General features: G+C 51.5%; 2 protein-coding genes across 3 annotated transcripts; both read left to right on the top strand.

Annotated features, from left to right (window-relative positions):
• The first annotated feature begins 8270 nt into the window (after nt 1–8270).
• Nucleotides 8271–19162, top strand: Pex16 (peroxisomal biogenesis factor 16). Of its 2 annotated transcripts, XR_006636791.1 has the most exons (12): nt 8271–8982; nt 9175–9210; nt 9976–10052; nt 10408–10541; nt 10654–10754; nt 11933–12013; nt 12134–12286; nt 12371–12443; nt 12574–12693; nt 14669–14733; nt 15192–15305; nt 19016–19162. XR_006636791.1 is itself a non-coding variant. In XM_004657191.2 (11 exons), exons 1-11 carry the CDS (start codon nt 8637–8639, stop codon nt 15248–15250), a joined length of 1245 nt encoding a protein of 414 aa, XP_004657248.2. In that variant the 5' UTR covers nt 8271–8636; the 3' UTR covers nt 15251–15371. The 2 variants fall into 2 exon arrangements, 1 of the variants encoding a protein (XP_004657248.2); XM_004657191.2 differs by lacking the exon at nt 19016–19162 and having other exon boundaries at nt 15192–15371.
• Nucleotides 18389–19162, top strand: C1H11orf94 (chromosome 1 C11orf94 homolog). The gene is made up of 3 exons (XM_004657190.2): nt 18389–18492; nt 18652–18725; nt 19016–19162. The coding sequence occupies exons 1-3, from the start codon at nt 18389–18391 to the stop codon at nt 19126–19128; spliced, it is 291 nt and encodes a 96-aa protein (XP_004657247.2). The 3' UTR covers nt 19129–19162.
• Nucleotides 19163–19194: the final 32 nt, after the last annotated feature.

The raw sequence follows: 19194 nt of genomic DNA on the forward strand, positions 1-19194 counted from the left end.
GGCAGAACATAGCCCAAGCTAAATCCTCTGTAAACACACAGGAATTAAAGGGGCACTGGGTCTGTAAACCCCATGGGGGTCACTCTTTTTTTTTTTAATTTTTTTATTTATTTATTTGAGAGCGACAGACACAGGGAGAAAGACAGATAGAGGGAGGGAGAGAGAATGGGCGCGCCAGGGCTTCCAGCCTCTGCAGAGGCATGCGCCCCCTTGTGCATCTGGCTAACGTGGGACCTGGGGAACCGAGCCTCGAACCGGGGTCCTTAGGCTTCACAGGCAAGCGCTTAACCACTAAGCCATCTCTCCAGCCCGGGGTCACTCTTCACGCTGCCTCACGCCCAACTTCAGCACTCAGGCATGGCTGCTGCTCTCACCCTGCCAGGAGTGGTTCTGGGAGTGCAGGGGAAATGAAGACAAGAGTGCTGGCCCTCCAGCTCTATCACACCCTCCGAGGCTCAGGGAACATTTTGGAGAGGGGTGAAGAGAATGTGCAAGTCAAGCTGGGCGTGGTGGCGCACATCTTTAATCCCAGCACTCGGGAGGCAGAGGTAGGAGGATCGCGGTGAGTTCCAGGCCACCCTGAGACTACAGAATGAATTCCAGGTCAGCCTGGGCTGGAGGGAGACCTTACCTCGAAAAAACAAACAACAAAAATAAATAAATAAAATAAAAAGAATGTATAAGTCAGGGGATGGGAAGGAGAGTTATGGAATATGTCCTCCAGCATGAAGTGGCCATTGCATCCATGACCCCGTAGCAACTGTCCTTACCTGCACAATCATCCATCATGCACGGTGGAAAGGGGAAGGGGAAGGCATGAAAGCAAAAGAGGATGGAGTAAAGGAAGAAGGGGTTCAGTGGGAGGGATATGGGAGAAGGGAACAAGGGAAAAAGAAAAGAGCTGGCCATGGTGAGGCACACCTTTAATCCCAGCACTCAGGAGGGAGGCAGAGGTAGGAGGATCATTGTGAGTTCAAGGCCACCCTGAGACTACATAGTGAATGCCATGTCAGCCTGAGCTAGAGTGAGACCCTTCCTCAAAAAACTGAGAGCAGGGCGTGGCGGGACACACTTTTAATCCCAGCACTGGGGAGGCAGAGGTAGGAGGATCACCCTGAAAGTGCATAGTGAATTCTAGGTCAGCCTGGGCTAGAGTGAAACCCTACCTCAAAAGAACAAAAACGGGCTGGGCGTGGTGGCACACACCTTTAATCCCAGCACTTGGGAGGCAGAGGTAGGAGGATTGCCATGACTTCAAAGCCACCCTGAGACTACATAGTTAATTCCAGGTCAGCCTGGGCTAGAGTGAGACCCTACCTTGAAAAAAAAAAAAAAAAAAAACACTGACTGAGAGAGAGAAAGAGAGAAAAGCAGGAGTCCCGAGTCCTGGTCCTGTGGTGCTGAGATGCTGTTCTGCCTAGCTTTATCCCAGAACTTTCCTCCATGACCTCGGACCAGTCAGGGCCCTTCCTTGGTCCTCTACCATCCTCCATCCTCCTGTGGTCTTGTTGAACTGGCCTTTTTCTTCTCCTGTGACTTATGGCAGCCGACTGAAGGAGCACAGGTCTGGCCTAGTTTGCCCAGAGGCCTTTCCAGCCCGGCCAGGCGGCTAGGTGGCCAGGTGCAGGGAGTGGCCACCTTGCCTGCACACTTTGTCTCCAGGACCTGAAGAGGCTCAGGATGTGGAGAGGAATTTTCAGGCAACCCTGCTTCTCCCAACCTGGCTGGGCCCATGTGCCCTGTCCTGGAGGGAAGGAGAGCAAACAAACTCCAGTGCCCCACACTTTCTGTCCTGGGGGGCCCACCCCTCTGCCCTCCATGCCTGTCTTTCCTCCCCCAGGCACAGACTTATCAGCCCTGAGAGTTCTGATGAAATCTTACATTCCTATGTGCACCCGCACGTGTGTGTGTGCACACACACTCCATAGCTACAGCAAGGGGTGGAGGAGTGGCCAAAAGCAGTAAGTCATTAAGGTAAAGGAAAAAAGAGCCACCCCACCCATGCCTGGTAGGTGGTAATCCCAGTGGTTCACTTGCCTCCTGACCAAAAAGTCTTTTTTTTTTTTTCTAGGTAGGGTCTCACTCTGGTCCAAGCTGACCTGGAATAAACTCTGTCATCTCAGGGTGGCCTTGAACTCATGGCAATCCTCCTACCTCTACCTCCCGAGTGCTGGGATTAAAAGGCATGCGCCACCACGCCCGGCTCCAAAAAGAGTCTTAATGTGTTTCTGCTAGGCTCGAGGCCATCACCCTTTGTCCTGTGGGTCCATGGCCTTATTATACCAGTGGGAGAAAGCCCTTGGATCTCTAATTCCTCATCTATGAACAGGAGTTCCTACCCACCCATCACGGCTGCCAGGAAAATGAGTGGTACTCAGGGGGGCGGTGAGAAATGACGTCCACAATGGACCGTGGACTCCTCTCCCTGAGTCTTTGTTTAATGGGGCTGGCAGGAGGGGAGCATGGGTCTAATTCCCTCATGGATTAAAAAAAAAAAAAAAGGAAGAGCTGGGGAGATGGCTGAATGGGTAAAGTGCTTGTTTTGTAAGCACAAGGACCTGAATTCCATCCCCAGAGGCCACATAAAAATGCCAACCAGGCCAGGTGTGGTGGAGCACACCTTTAATCCCAGCACTCTGGAGGCAGAGGTAGGAGGATCACTGTGGGTTTGAGGCCAGCTTGAGATGATAGAGAGAGTTCCAGGTCAGCCTGAGCCAGAGTGAGACCCAACCTTGAAAATGCACACACACGTGCCCATGCACACACACACAGAGCCAACCATGATGGGCACCCTCCTGTGATCCCAGTTCTGGGACAAGCCATTCTAGTCTAACTGGCAAGCTCCAGGCAAATGCCCTTCCGGGGCTGGGGAGATGACCAAGTAAGTGCTTACTGGCAAGCACTGAGGGCCAGAGGCTATCTAGTGTGACTTCCCAGCTCCCATGGAAAAGCAGCTGGGGTGACCACATATACCTGTAACCCCAGTCTTGTGAGGAGCAGAGACCCCAGACTTGTTGGAGCTTGCAAAAATGGCAGCTGTGGGTTCAGAAAAGGACTCTCCTCTGGCCTCCGTGAGTGTACATGGGGCTTGTGCATCTGCATACACCTTCCAATCCCCCCCACGTACTACACTACGCAAGTAAAATAGGCTCCTGAGGATGTCACCTGAGGTTGAACTCGCCTTCACAAGCAGGCACACACACATACACATGTACACATCACACACAAATGCATGTATACACTGAACAGGTACAAACACATACACATGGACACACCACACATGCACACACACATACATGTGCACATATTTTAAAAAATGATTGTGGTTTCCTGTATGTATGATGTTTAAAATACACCATCTCCGGGCCAGACTAAACCAGCATTACATTGAAACTTTGAAAAGAGGGCTGGAGAGATGACTTAGCAGTTAAGGCACTTGCCTGCAAATCCAAAGGACCCAGGTTCGATTCCCCAGGACCCACATAAGCCAGCTGCACAAGGTGGTATATGTGTGTCATTGCAGAGGTTGAAGGCCCTGTTGCAGCCATTTTCTCTCTCTCTCAAATAAATAAAAATAAAAATTATAGAGGGTGGAGAGATGGCTTAGCAGGTAAGGCATTTTCCTGCAAAGCCAAAGGACCTCTGGTCGATTTCCCAGGACCCACATAAGTCAGATGCACAAGGTGGCACATGTCTGGAGTTTGCAGTGGCTGGAGGCCCTGAAGAGCCCTTTCTGTTTCTCATTCTTTCTCTCACTTTGTGTCTGCCTCTTTTTCTCTCATATAAACAAATAAAAATTTTTTTAAATATAAAAGTTAAAAACAGGCCAGGCACAGTGGTGTACACTTAGGAGTCAGAGGTGGGAGGATCACTGTGAGTTCAAGGCCAGCCTGAGACTACATAGTGAATTCCAGATCAACCTGGGTTAGAGCCAGACCCAAACTCAAAAACCCAATGAAAACTTAAACATAGGCAATGCATTTTATTATTTTGTTTAATTTTCCTTTTTTTTTTTTTTTTGTTTGTTCATTTTTTATTTATTTATTTGAGAGTGACAGACACTGAGAGAAAGACAGAGGGAGAGAGAGAGAATGGGCGCGCCAGGGCTTCCAGCCACTGCAAACGAACTCCAGACGCGTGCGCCCCCTTGTGCATCTGGCTAACGTGGGACCTGGGGAACCGAGCCTCGAACCAGGGTCCTTAGGCTTCACAGGCAAGCGCTTAACCGCTAAACCATCTCTCCAGCCCTAATTTTCCTTTTTTTTTTAATGTGTTATGCTTGTGCAGATATGTGCCCTGTGCTGTGCAGAGGAATACATCAGGTGTTGTACTCTACTGTTCTTCTGCCTTATTTCCTTGAGACAGAGTTTCTCACTAAACCTGAATCACAAGGCAATGCTTCGCTTAGACTGGTTAACCAGTGGGTCCTAGCAATAGCCCTGTCTTATGTGTGTGCTAGGGTTGAACTCAGGTCCTCACATTTGCACAGCAAAGTCCTCTTACCCACTGAGCCATCATCCCAGCCTACCTCTAATTTTATTTATTTTTATTTAAAAAGTTTTGGGTTTTTTTTTTTTATCTTTTCACAATTTTTATTAACATTTTCCACGATTGTAAAAAATATTCCATGTAAATACCCTCCCTCCCCCACCCCGCACTTTCCCTTTTGAAATTCCATTCTCCATCAAATTACCTCCCCATTGTTTTTGTTTTTTTCGAGGTAGGGTCACACTTTAGTCCAGGCTGACCTGGAATTCACTATGGAGTCTCAGGGTGGCCTTGAACTAACAGCTATCCTCCTACCTCTGCCTCCTGAGTGCTGGGATTGAAGGCGTGTGCCACCTTGCCTGGCTTATTTTTTTAAATTTTTATTTGCAAGGAGAGAAAGAGAGAGAGAATGGGCGTGCCAGAGCTTCCAGATGGGCCACTTTGTACATCTGGTTTTACATAGGTAGGTACTGGGGAATCAAATCAGGGTAATTAGGTTTTGCAGGCAAGTGCCTTAACTCCTCAGCCAGCCCTCCAGCCTTTATTTATTTATTTTTATTTTGTTTTATTTATTTTTCAGGGGGGGTGAGGTAGGGTCTCATGCTAGCCCAGGCTGACCTGGAATACACTATGTAGTCTCAGGGTGGCCTTGAACTCACAGCAATGCTCCTAACTCTGCCTCCGGAGTGCTGGAATTAAAGGTGTGCCCCACCACACCCGGTTTTATTTATTTGTTTTTGAGGTAGGGTTTCACTCTAGCTCAGGCTGACTGGAATTCACTATGTAGTAGTCTCAGGGTGGCCTTGAACTCTCGGTGATCCTCCTACCACTGTTTCCTGAGTGCTGGGATTAAAGGTGTGTACCACCACGCCCAGCCTCCTTTATTTACTTTTAAATTATACTTATTTATTGTTTGCATGTGTGTGTTGGGGGAGGGGCGTCTCAGGGTCTCTTACTGCTGCAAATGAACTCCAGACTCAGGTGCTACTTTGCATTTGGATTTACATGGGTACTGAGAAACTGAACCCAGGCCCGCAGACCTTGCAAGCAAGCACCTTTAACCAGTGAGCCATCTCTCCAGCCCCACTCTTTATTTGAGACAAAGTTTCACAGTATCTCAGTCTGTCCTCCAACTGGAAGAGAGCCTGCTTCTTGCCTCCCCAGTGCTGGAATTATAGGTATGCACCACCACACTCGGCTTTTTATTTATTTTTTTTCATGAGCATTTAAAAACTCTATATGGGGCTGGAGAGATGGCTTAGCAGTTAAGTGCTTGCCTGTGAAGCCTAAGGAACCCCGGTTCCTAAGCCTAAGGAATCTCGATTCCCCAGGACCCACGTTAGCCAGATGCACAAGTGGGTGTACGCGTCTGGAGTTCGTTTGCAGTGGCTGGAGGCCCTGGCACGCCCATTCTCTCTCTGCCTCTTTCTCTCTGTTTGTTGCTCTCAAATAAATAAATAAAAATAACAAAAAATTAAAAATAAAAATTTTATATGCATATGCACATATGGGGTATGGGTGTGTCTGTGTGTACAAGCACCAGGGTCTCTTTCTGCTGGATGTGAATGCCAGTACACCAGGAAGCACTACTTTTTTATGTTTGTTTTTTGGAGGTAGGATTTCACTCTAGTCCAGGCTGACCTGGAATTCACTATGTAGTCTCAGGGTGGCTTCAAACTCATGTGGTGATCCTAGCTCTGCCTCCAAAACTGCTGGGATTAAAGGTGTAAAGGCGGCTTGAAGCCCTACATTTTTGTTTTTATTTATTTTTCAAATTTTTAAATTAATAACTTTCATGATTATAAAAAATATCCCATGGTAATGCCCTCCCTCCCCCCCACTTTCCCCTTTCAAACTCCATTCTCCATCATATCGCCTCCCCATCTCTTTTATTTTTAATTTTAATTTTTTCTTTAAATTTATTTATTTGAGAGTGATAGACACAGAGAGAAAGACAGATAGCGGGAGAGAGACAGAATGGGCGCGCCAGGGCTTTCAAGCCTCTGCAAACGAACTCCAGATGTGTGCGCCCCCTTGTGCATCTGGCTAACGTGGGACCTGGGGAACCGAGCCTCGAACCGGGGTCTTTAGGCTTCACAGGCAAGCGCTTAACCGCTAAGCCATCTCTCCAGCCCCCATCTCTTTTATTTTGATATCATAATCTTTTCCTCCTATTATGATGGTCTTGCGTAGATAGTGTCAGGCACTGTGAGGTCATGGATATCCAGGCCATTTTGTGTCTGGGGGGGAGCATGTTGTAAGGAGTCTTACCCTTCCTTTGGCTCTTACATTCTTTCTGCCACCTCTTCCGCAATAAACCCTGAGCCTTGGAATGTGTGATAGACATACTGCAGTACCTAGCACTCCTGTCACTTCTTTCCAGCACCAAGATGCCTTCTGAGTCATCCCAAGGTCACTGCCATTTGAAAAGAGAAGATTCTCTACCAAAAGTGAGTAGCATTAATATAAGGGTATGAACATTAAGAGAAGTGCATACTGGGCAGTTTGATGAACATAGTATATACATTTAGCCAGACAGCAGCAGACTTTACACCCCCAGGACTCATGACTACTCCTGTTTTAAGTTTGAAGTAACAGGGATATATTCCCTCCCATGGAGTGGGCCTCCAGTCCAATTAGAGAGCAGTTGGTTTCCACCATGACAGATGTGCCACTATGGTACCTGTTGGCTCATTTGGCCTCGCTGGCCAAATATAAGGCTTGCAGTGTCCACTGTTGAGAATCTTCACTGGTAAATTCTCTTTCTCCCATTGAACTGCATGTAGAATGGCTTCTTCCAGCTTTCTGTCTACATGGAGTAGTTTTTCAGCTCAGTTGTAGCAGGATTTCTCAGTGGCCTTGCAGCCCAAGTATGAGGAGTCTTCAGTAATAGGGTCTTACCATCTACTCCTGATGGGAAACCAAGGGCCTTGGGAAAGGCCTACAATGTTTTGGGGACCTCCCTGGCCAACAACTCACTGGAAGGTATCCCATCCCTGGCTTGAAGTACTACTTTTTGTGTCTAGTTTTAGACTAGAAAAGCTGTCAGGCTTTGCAACAAACGCCTTTAACCATTGAACCATCTCCCTAGCCCTCATGAGCAGTTTTATAGCATTTATTTTTATTTTTATTTCCGAGGTAGGGTCTCGCTCTAGCCCAGGCTGACCTGGAATTCACTATGTAGTTTCAAGGTGCCCTCTGCCTACCTTGCCTCAGCCTCCAGAGTGCTGGGATTAAAGGCGTGTGGCCCCAGACTTGCCTCTTACTAGCGTATTTTAATTATACAAAATAATCCGTTTCATTATGACAGTTTCACGCACACATATAACATACTGGCTCGGCCTTACCAAGCATACCTTTTCCTTGTCTAAAGACACTATCCGATGGAGGCGATGAAGTAAAATAATTTATTACAATTTCAAAGTACCACAATCCGCGGGCCCAGTTCCCCAGTGGTGCAAATATACCACGCCCCTTTGTACACAGCCAGCCAACAGCCTCCCCGGAGCGACATGCCCTCCCCTCCAGCCCTGGCAAACTAGGCTGCTAGGGTTTGGGAAAGGATCTCCAGAAATTGTCCCCAACCCTTGGGACGCATCCGGGGCGCAGAAACCCCTCGGAGATTCCTTCCGGGTTCAAGGACCCAGTCTGCTGTCAAACCACTGTACGGACCAGGAAACCGAGGCCCAGAGAGGCGAGGCTTCGGCGCTTGTCACCTGTAAGCCAGGGCCAGGGCGCTCGAGGAGGTGCGGGCTTCCCGAGAGCACGAAATGTGCTGGCTTCGGGAATAGGCCTGCGCAGGGAGGCTTGCCTCAGTTTCCCCAGCACTATCTTCTGTAGAGGGCTGCAGACAGGGAACCGGCTAAGACCTAGTCGGATAGTTTCTACCCTCCCTGCGCGAGCGCCCCCGAGTCTGATCGAGGCTCCTTTCCCGCGCGTCACGATTCCGCGGGCCCTTGAACATTCGGCCTTGCGTTCGAGCCTCTCGGTGCTCCACTGGAAAGACTCGGGGTCCTACTCCCTTCTCGAGAATGGACTGCTCAGCCTGCCGCTGAGCTTCACTGCGCAGGCGCGGGGGCAGCCCGCGAGCAAGGCGGAAGAGCCGGTCCCCGCGGCTCTAGGCGGCGGAGGGCCTCCTGGCCAATGACATGAAGGAGGCGGGGTGTGGGCTCCGCCCGCCGTGGCTGAGCGCTACGCGAGTGGGAGGTGCTTTACGAGGGTGGGGTGTAGGGAGCTTCAAAGGCTTTGCACGCCGTGATTTTTCTGGTCTGCGGAAGCTGAGCAAACGAGAGGCGGGTTTAGGACCGGAAGCAGGAAGGAGCGCGCAGGAAGCCGAGCGCCGCGGCCAGTCTGGCTGTGGGTTTGTCGGTCCTCTGGGCAGTATGGAGAAGCTGCGGCTCCTGGGCCTCCGCTACCAGGAGTACGTGACTCGTCACCCGGCGGCCACGGCCCAGCTGGAGACTGCAGTGCGGGGCCTCAGTTACCTGCTGGCAGGTGCCACCCTGACCTTTGACCCATGACCCCCATGCCCCCCTCCTTGCGGACTCGGGGTAGTGATCGCTCTGCCTGACAAGTTCTGTCCAGGTTTCCGTAGGGCTCGGGGCGGGGATGGGGAGACAGTTCGGGAACTCGAAGCTGCAGGGTGAAGCAGTCCCTCACTGACGCCTCCTGTACCTTCTTCCCCAGGTCGCTTCTCCGATTCGCACGAGCTGTCAGAGTTGGGTGAGGCGGGCTCTGGGGTGGGCGGTGTTGGTCTGGGCTTGGCAGGGTTTCCAGCAGGCATAATCACACTGGTTCGGGGTCGTGGGCTGCCCATTTGATCAATGTGTTGTGACAAAATCGGACAAAGGTCTTGCTGTCCACTACCCAGGGCCTTCAGTGATCCCACAGTCAGGAGTCAAGTCTGAGAACTTTGGCCGTTCACTACTGGTTTTGTTCAGGATTGAGTGCCTTTCCTGCTCTTTGCGGGTTAGCCCTCTGACTAGTTTCTGGAACCTAGGTTCAGTAAGGCTTGAGATTGGTGACTGATGTCTGTACCGACATTCAAATCCACATCGCCCCATTTCCCAGATTCCAGGATCCCCACATTGTAGTGCCTCCGCAGGGCGTGCTGGAGGTGACAGTCTTGAAAAGATGAGTTGCTGTAGACTTTCAGGGACATAAACTTCAGAGAAAACAAAAGATGAGGAGGTGGGAGTGCACACACCTGTGGCTGTTAATTCTTAGCAGCTCAGTGACCAGTGCTGTCCAGCGGGATAGGGCCTGGTTTGTTTTCCCTCTCTTACCAGTCCAGACCTCCATGCAAGGTCATCCCTGAGGAAAGCAGGACTCTGAGAAAGTGGGTGGAAAGGCAGGTTGGTTTCCACATAGTCTGTGGGTGGCTGAGCACAACTTGTAACAGGTAAAGGTTGCTGGAGCACTGGGGTAGAAGGTAAAAGGGGTGGGAGCCACGGAACCAGCATCTCAAGGGCGCACTCTACCCCTCAGTGTACTCTGCCTCTAACCTGCTTGTGTTGCTCAATGATGGCATCCTTCGGAAGGAGCTTCGGAAAACACTGCCTGTGGTGAGTTCTGCCCAGAGCTGAGGGAGGGGAGCACAGAGAGTCAGAAACTAAATAGTAATGACTGTCTCGTGTGTGCAGCATGTTAAGGTCCGAGAGGGTGAGACATGCCTAGGTTTACCAGAGCCTCAAATGAAGCTTGTCTCCCTGTCATATGAAGAGACAGTTTCAGAGAGCTGAGAGCTGAAAGAGCCTGTCTCAGCGCCCCCCCTCCCCCCGCCAGCTTGTGATAGAGCCCATGTGAACTTGGGCCTTAGGCAAGGGAAAGAAAATCCTCACCTTCTGTCAGTGAGGCCCTCTTCCTCCAAAGGAGCACTTGGGACCCAGGAAGGCTCCCTGACCTCTGGGCTTCTTGCAGTCGCTGTCCCAGCAAAAACTGCTGACATGGCTGAGCGTGCTGGAGTGTGTGGAGGTGTTCATGGAGATGGGGGCTGCCAAGGTGTGGGGTGAAGTGGGCCGTTGGCTTGTCATCGCCCTCATCCAGCTGGCAAAGTAGGTTGGGCTGTGGAGGGCAGGACCCAGGTGGGGTAACCCAGGTCAACTGTAAGGAGGGTGCTCAACTTGCCAGCCACCTCCCCCAGCTTTGCCATATTCCCCGACCCAGAGCTGTTTTACGGATGTTCCTGCTGATCTGGTTCAAGACGGGCATCCAGACCTCACCCCCCATTGTTCCGCTGGACAGGGAGACCCAGGCCCAACCCTCAGGTAAATAGAACAGGGCATGGTAGTAATGTGTGGATTTGGAGCTGACCAGAATGGTCACGAGATGATTGTCTCTGTTTCCCCTCAACTCATTGTGTTCACATCACCTATTTGGTTTGGGTTTTTTGAGGCATTATCTCACTCTGTAGCTCACTCTGTTGGCTAGGCTGGCTTAAAACTCAAGACAATCCTCCTACCTCACCTTCTCGAGTGATGGGATTCAAAGTGTAAACCACCACATCTAGTTCACTGCCTATCATTCTATAGCAAAGAAAAATCAAGGGATGGAAAAATCAGAAATTAAACTTGGGATATATATATATAGATATATATATAAAGTGGCAGGGGTGTTAGAGCTTGAACCCATGCCCTTTGTGCATGCTAAGCAAAGAGCTCTACCATTGAGCTACATGTCCAGCTCCGAACTTGGCACTTCTAAAGCCAGAGTTCTTATTCTTTATTGTGGGCATCACCAGGAGGTAGGGACCCTGCCAACCTTGTCTCTGGGCCTGATTCTGTCTCCTGAACCACAGCCTCAAGGCGGAGCACCTGGCAGCTTTGCTCCACCCCTTGTCAATGTCAGATCTCTCCCTTTACCTTGCTTGGGGCAGTGCTCTCATGTTTAAAGGACTTGGGGGATATGGCCCTGGTGGTACTATGGTCTCCACAGATGTGGTTGGGCTGAGCCTTCCCTGCCTTGTGCCAGTCCCTTGGAAGCCTGGGTTCTTGGCTGTTCTGGCTATGGGCAGTGATGACTTTCCCCCTGGCCAGAGGAGCATCTAGAATGCTTCCTCTGTGGTCAGATCTCTGTTGCTCCACAGACCCTGGCTTTGGTTCCCTTGGTTCAGCTCCTTCCTGCATACTCCCCCTGGCCCCTGGGCATTCATTACACACACTTTGTGTCTGCTGGAAACAAGTCCCTTTTCTTTTCTTTTTTTTTAATTTCTAAAAAAGTATTTATGTATGAGAAAGAGAGAAAGAATAGGCACACCAGGGCCTGTAGCCACTGAGAACAATCTCCAGAGTCATACGCCACATCCATCTGACTCTCGATGGGTACTGGGGAATCAAGCCTTGGTGTTTGGCTTTGCCAGAAAGTGCCTTAACTTTTAGCTGAGCCATCTCTCCAGCCCAGCATGTCCCTTTTCCAGTATGGCCTTCTGTCTGTCTAACCCTACTAGATGGTGACCACATTCCAGGCAGCCCAGAGCAGTCATATGTGGGGAAGCGGTCAAACCGAGTGGTGAGAACCCTGCAGAACAGTAAGTGGAGGATATAGCTGGATGGGTGCTTGTATGCTGAGGACAGTGTGGACCTGAGGGATTGGCTTCTGTCAGTGCCCTTGGTACCCAGCTGCCTCACCTGTTGCCCTTCTGTTCTAGCCCCGTCCCTGCACTCCAGGCACTGGGGAGCCCCCCAGCAGCAGGACAGACGGAAGCAACAGCAGCAGGAGGAGCTGAGTGTCCAGTCAACACCCCTGGGGCTGCAGGAGACCATTGCAGAAACTTTGTACATCACCCGGCCCCTACTGCACTGTATCCTTCCCTGGGCTGGGGGCAGGTCAGGGAAGGGCTGAGTTGGATCCATGCTGGAGACATCCTTGACACCTTGGCCGTCAGTGCTTAGCCTGGGCCTATGGGGTCAGCGGTCATGGGCACCTTGGTTGCTGTCTGGTGCAGTGGATGTGACTAGGTGAGCCTGGGCCAGGGCCTCCATTCCCTCCATGGAGCTTTGTGCAGCAGTCCCTGGCTGTCCTGTGGACTTCCAGCCTGTGTTTCTTCCTGCTCATAGATGCACATTATGCTTGTGTCCTTTCTCCCAGCCTGAGCCTCCTGAGTGACAGGAAGGGCTTGACTCGAAGGGAGCGGCAGGAGCTACGGCGCCGAACCATCATGCTGCTGTACTACCTGCTGCGCTCCCCATTCTACAAGCGCTTCTCCGAGTAAGGACCGCCCTGCCCCTTGGCAGGGGCTGGCCACGCTGCACGGAGGGGCTGGGGTAATGGTGCTCATCAGGGCTGGCCCTGTCGAGGAAGCAGTGACCCATGCCACATGATCTGCTTCCAAGAGTTGTTGGGTCTTCAGCCTGGACCATTGTGAACTTAAACACTTGGCAGGAGAGACCCCAAGGGCAGGGTGAAGGCACTGCAAGGCCACCACGCAGACAGCAGCAGGTGCAGGCTGTCCACCCTCCAGGTCATTTCCATCTCTTCTAAACAATGTAGATCATCTACTTCTCAGCAGACACCTGAATGTTAAGAGACAGCTAAACAAGACCTCAGATGGTCTGTAAGTGCTGGGCCCAGCCCCCTTTGGGTCACTTGTGAGGGACTAGAAGTCCTTCCTCAGTCACAGAGAAGTCTCTGAGAAGAGTCTCCCAGGGTTTGCACAAAGTCAGATCACTATTTGAGGTAGAGTGTTCAGGCAGGGGCTGTGAGGCCGTGGGCCTCTGGGCCTTCTTTGTCTAGGACTAAGCACACAGCTTAAAACCTGGACTGAGAAGTAAATTCCCCATACTGTTAGAGCTCTTCAACTCTGCTTTTCTTGAGACAGTCCAACACAGGCATATGCCATGCTCAGTGCCACTTTGCTAAATGGCTTTGCTGGAGACTCGGCCTTGTTGATAGCTTGAATGTTAATTCCAAGAAAACATTCATGAGGCTCACACATGAGGTGACTTCCCAGCCCTGAGTCACTTTTACCAGAGAAACATAATCAAGTATCTTGTGGGAAGGAGGAATTCTGAGGTGACAGGAATTACAGAGGTGACACGCCTGAGCTACGTGGCTCACTCCCCTGACCTAACCAGCCTAGCACTCTCAGAGCAGTGGCCCACGTCTTAGAAGCCTGTCATGGACATTCTTGTTTCCCCACAGGACAAGGGGCAGTCTCCTCTTTCCCCTCTTTGTGGCTTACATAGCAGCCTCAGGAGACAGCTTTCCTTCTGGTTGTGTGGCCTCAGGCAACTTCCTGTTCTCTCTGTGCCTTATCTCCTTATTTGTAAATGGGGACAGTGACATAGTGCCCACCTCATAGATTGTTGTACGGTCAGATTTCTGAGTGCATATGGTTGTGTTTGCTATGTAGTAAGCATGCAAATACTGTTAGGTCTTGTCTTGGATTTTCTTTTTGCAATGCTTAAGCCCAAGGCCTCAAGCATGCCAAGCAAATGATATACCATTCAGATGCATTCGAGCATGCGTATATGTGTGTGTATTTTGTTTGTTTTGTTGTTTTTCAAGGTAGGGTCTCATTCTAGCCCAGGCTGACTTGGAATTCCTAGGCTGGCTTTGAACTCACGGTGATCCTCCTACCTCTGCCTTCTTAGTGATGGGGTTAAAGGCGTGCATCACCACGCCTGGCAAGCCCATAAATACTATATCCTACCATTTTCCTTAGCATTGCCAATATCATCATATCCTACCATGATTCCCCCAAGGGAACACCTAACCTGCAGAGGATGACCTGTTGGTCAAATATCAGGCCTTTGCCACTTTGTGTGGTCCAAAGGGCTTCCTCTCTTCTCAGCACTGTGTCCCCTCTCAGGTGCCTGACTATTCTTTGAGGTGGCTTGTGAGGTTTTTCTGTGGCTCAGCTCATTTGCCACATGGGACCTGTCAACCTGTCAGCAGGGCAGGCTTAATTCTTTGATCCCTGCAAGGCACAGGCCCTGGTACAGTGTGACTCTTACGAGGCATTGCTGTTGTATGCCTGGAAGGAAGGAGGAAGGACTGGAGGAGGTGTCTCTGAGGTGCTGCTCATAAGCTGCCAACCCACAACAGAGCTTTGAGCATGGGTTGAGGCTGGGGGAGGGCAGAGACCTAGCAGGCTTCCCTGTTGTCCTGGGATGCCCCATAGGCCGACCACCAGGTAGCCACACCCCCTACTCAGCCTGTTCTGTTTCTCCCCTCCATACAGAGCCAAGATCCTCTTCCTACTACAGCTGCTGGCCGACCATGTGCCTGGCATCAGCCTAGTGGCGCGTAAGCGTTGGTGGGGACATGTGGTTGTGTAGTATTTCCTGCTGCATATGTGACCCCATCTCCCTCTTTGCTCTGTCTCTTGGTAATTTGATTCTTGGCAGAGTAGGGAGTGAGTGTGGAAGCGAGTCAGTGAGAGGCAGGTGACAGTTCTGGGGCCTGAGCCAGGGTGGCCTGTGGAGCTGGGTGGTACCTGGGAGGACAGTATCCTGTCAGGGACTGCTCGGCATGTCAGGCTGCCTCCATGGCCTGGAGTAATAGAATGCCTCATCAGGTGCCTTGTTGGCTCCCCTGAGCTCAAGGCCCTTGTCTGCGAATCTGATCTCCTGTCTAGTGGTGGAGAGGAAGGACACACCACTGCAGGTGTGGCTACGGGGGTTTAGTGGGTGGCAGTAGGACAGACGGGCCCGTGTAGAGCAGAGGGCTTTGGCCTTGTCCCTGACTCTTCCCTTTCATTGCAGGGCCGCTCATGGATTACTTGCCTTCCTGGCAGAAAATTTATTTCTACAGTTGGGGTTGACAGACATCCTAGGAGTGAGTGTGAGGAGAGGCAGGTGGCTGCTCCGCCACCCTGGGTGAGGCATGCCTTAGTCCTCCAATCCCCAAAGCCCCTCTTCCTAATAAAACTGACTGGCAGTGTCCCAGCATGTGGCCTCTCTGGCGCCCACCACCGCCTTCTAGGCCGCGGTCACCACCAGTGCTGCTCCTCACACCTTCAGCGCGGGCCACACACTGCTGGGATGAAGCAGCTACTACAGTTGGCCCCTTGTGGCTGGGCAAGAAGCCTCTGCCAGGTCCAGGGTCCAGGTTCGTCTCGCCACAGCAGGCTGTGAGGTGGCCTCATTGCCGCAGGGCAGCCACTGGCCTTGGCAGCTGCAGGACTGTTTTTTTTTGTTTTTGTTTTTGTTTTGTTTTTGAGGTAGGGTCTCACTGTAGCTCAGTTTGACCTGAAATCCACTATGTAGTCTCAGGGTGGCCTTGAACTCATGGCAATCCTCCTACCTCTGCCTCCCAAGTGCTGGATTAAAGGCATGCACGACCATGCCCCACTACTAGCTGTTTCTTTCTTGCTGGTTCTGGTGAAGTTAAGCTAAGCCAGACCGTGGATGATCCTAGTCTAGCGCAGAGCCCTCATGGCAGTGCCTCCAGTCTCCTCCCTCACAGAGCTGAATGGCTTCTCAGGCCTTGCTTGTCAGGAGAGGCTCTTCTCCATAGGAAATAACCTGAGGCCCACCAAGGCTGGAGAGGGAAGCCAGGAGCCAATGGCTGTGAGAAAGCTAGGGTAGTTTCAGGGGTTATGTGTTGGGGGTCCCTTCAATACCCTATGGCTCTGGCTCCAGGCTGTTGAGTAAGCTGGACATATGGACACTGTGGAGCAGAGACAGCCTGGCATGAGCTGTGGGGACCTGAACTTTTCCCGTCTTCAGTGCTGTGTCCTCCCTCTCCCCTCTCCTCCTCACTGTGTGACTCTGGAATTCCCATGTAGTCCAGGCTGGCTTTGTACTTAGCAGTTCTCCCAAGTGCTGGATTATAGATGTGAGCCACCATGCTCTGTCCTTTGGTCCAATTGAAGGATTCACCTCTTCTACTGGGGTTTCCAGCAGCAGTGCCCCATAAATTTTGATGGGCCCAGTCTGCATCTGGATCCCAGAGATCCCACTTCTTCCATTTGCCCTGGCTCTGGAGGCACCAGCCTTATCCTGGCATGCTTGCCCTGTGGCTCTGAGAAGCACCTCTTGGGCCCTGTGCTGGGGAATGACTGAAAGGCCTTGAGGAGGAAGGGAAGGGGCAGCCTGTCTGTCCATTAAGGTTCCCATGACCTTTGGATCAGTTTAACAAGTGTTCTGTAGAAGATGGCACCATGCACTGTCGTCAGCACAGGAGGCATGTCCCCTGCTCTCCAGCTCTCTGGTGGTCACATACCCATGTGCATGCCATACTCAGGTCGTGGAGATACCTGCATATTCCAGCTGGTGGTGAGGTGGGTGCAAGTGGCTCTGGCAGTTTTGACATGAAGGAAAAAGAAACCTTCCAGTAGGTTGAATTACCACTTTGAGTGCTAGGGACAGAGCCCAGAGTCTTGAATGCTGGGCAGAAGGTTCAGCCACTGAGCCACATCCCAGCCCACATTCATCAGTTTTCTGACAGTAGCCTGGAGACAAGAGGCTGGCTGCAGGAACAGCCAGTGCAGAGGTTTTGCAAGGTGGAACATCAAATGGCGCTGGAGATGGTATGAGGACAAGGGGATGGCCCTAGGTGAAATCCAGCTGGGTGTCCCATGCTTGTCCCTTGCTCTGTGGTGGGCCATAGGGAAGGATCGAGTTATTAAATGTCCTTCCAGCACCTCATGGAGAATAGTTGGTGAGCAGAGATGAGAATGGATGTGGAAACATCAGGCTGGGGCTAACTGGTAACATGGGGAAAGTTGGATCAGGACATTGGCACTGGAGACTGGAAGATGATGGGTAACCTCAATAGCCAAGGGGGCTGGATGGGGAGGAAGTTGTGGCATCCAGGATCAAGGAGCATAAAAGCCGGGGGTGGCTCTTCCTGGCAAGGACACAAGGTGCTCAGACAATTGTGTAATATAGGAGTCATCCAGAGCACAAAAGGGAGCTCCTGGAAATTAGTGTGGTTCAGGGCACGGGGATAGATGGGGCTTGGGAAATGCCCATAGCCTTGGGTTCACAGCAAGTCAAGGGCAGGGCTGACACCACTGCCAAATATGCTATCTCAGGCAATGAGTCTACAAGGACACTAAGCTTGGGGCTTAGCTCTCAGATTGACATGGGGCCAGGGGTGGGGGGTGGGGGGTTCTGTCCTGTCTGGGGTGGAGAAGGTGCACACCTTTAATCTCAGCAAGCAGGAGGCAGAGGTATGGTTGCTAGAATTCCAGGTCAGCTTGGACTAGAAAAGACTCTACCTTGAAAATCTCCCCCAAAATAAATAAATAACATGGAACAGAAGTGAACCGGCTTTGTGTTGTGTTAGTAAGAGGTCAGGCTGGACTTTGAAGTCAAAGCCAGAAGAGTAGACCTTGGAAGCACTACATTTCCTCAAGCCTGCAGGAGTGTTCAGCAGCCTCAGTGGGTTTGTGCACCCCTGCAGCTCATTCTAGGGAACAGTCCAGAACTTTGTCCTCTCTTGAAACCTATTTTATCCCCACATCAGTGGCAGGACCTGTGGATCTGGCTGTTCTGAGCTGCAGGGAGCAAGGGAGAACTTGCCCAGTGTACTCCAGCAGATAAGGACAGTGGGATAGGCTGTGTCGGGGTTCTGGGTGATGAGGAGTCTAAGTGTGCTGAGGGCCTACTGTGTGACAGACCTTGGGTACTGTGTGCTGTACCTCACAGGAAGCAGGCAAGTAGTTACTCTCTTAGAGGCAAGGGCAGGATTTGTACAGAGCTCCGACCCAAAGGTCTGTGCCCTTAGCCCTTGGGTAGTGACACTGGAACAAGATTTAGTTTGGCCACAATGTCAGCAAAGCAAGACAAGACACAAAGCTCAGAGTAGTGGTTTCTGGCCTTGCCTCAAGGCAGAGGCTGATGCTGAACCCTGGAACTAATAATGCCCTTTGTGAGGTGGCCCTGGAAGCTGGGGCCAGGTTCTATCCTTCTGGGGGAGGGGCAGACAAGCCAGAGCAGGGACTGTGTAAGAGATGGTTCTCGCCATGCTGGGGGCTCTGTACCCCAAGGCTGGGCTCAGTCTTTTCCCCTTCTACCTCATCCTGGCAGCTGCACTCCTTCACCCACGGCCCCTGAGGTAAAGCCAGAGTCTTCTGTGCCCAAAAGCCCTGGAAGAGCTTGACCATTAGCCTGTGTGGGGGAGGGCCTCATTAAGTCCTCACCTTGAGCCATCCCTCATTCACAGGAAGGCTATAGCCTTTGGGGCCAGGGTTCAACACCCCAATATCTCCTGCAGGTCTCAGCGATCTGTTCCTGAGGAGTTTTCAGCCCCCTTGGAACTCTCACAACCCCTCTCCAACCTGGTGGATGGTATTATTTCTCTTCGCTCCCCTTTCCCGTCCCAGACAGGACAGGATCCCTGGGGCCCACCTGTGTGTGTTCCCTTCCCCAGATCTGGACAAGGCAGGTATTCCACACAGGGTCCCCAAGCCAGCCTGTGTGTGTCTTAGACTCTTCCTCAGATGTGGACAACATAGGTACTCCACACAGGGCCAGCCCGGGAGTGTCTTCCTCTAGGGCAGCATGTTCAAGACGAGCATGGACAGTGCCATTCCTTGTCAGCGGCTCCTCCCTCCAACCCCACTTTCTTGTCTCTTTAGACTATGGTATCCGACCCAAGCATCCGTGGCCCCGACCTCTCCTCTCCCAGGCCCAGCAGCGCAAGCGGGACGGGCCTGACATGGCTGACTATTACTACGATGTACACATGTGATGGGAACTCTGGATAAAGCTATTTGGACAGCAAAGGTTGGAAACTGTGTAGTGAGACAGCCTGACA

Source organism: Jaculus jaculus, chromosome 1 (assembly GCF_020740685.1).
Source record: "Jaculus jaculus isolate mJacJac1 chromosome 1, mJacJac1.mat.Y.cur, whole genome shotgun sequence".
In the NCBI taxonomy this organism is placed as follows: domain Eukaryota; kingdom Metazoa; phylum Chordata; class Mammalia; order Rodentia; family Dipodidae; genus Jaculus; species Jaculus jaculus.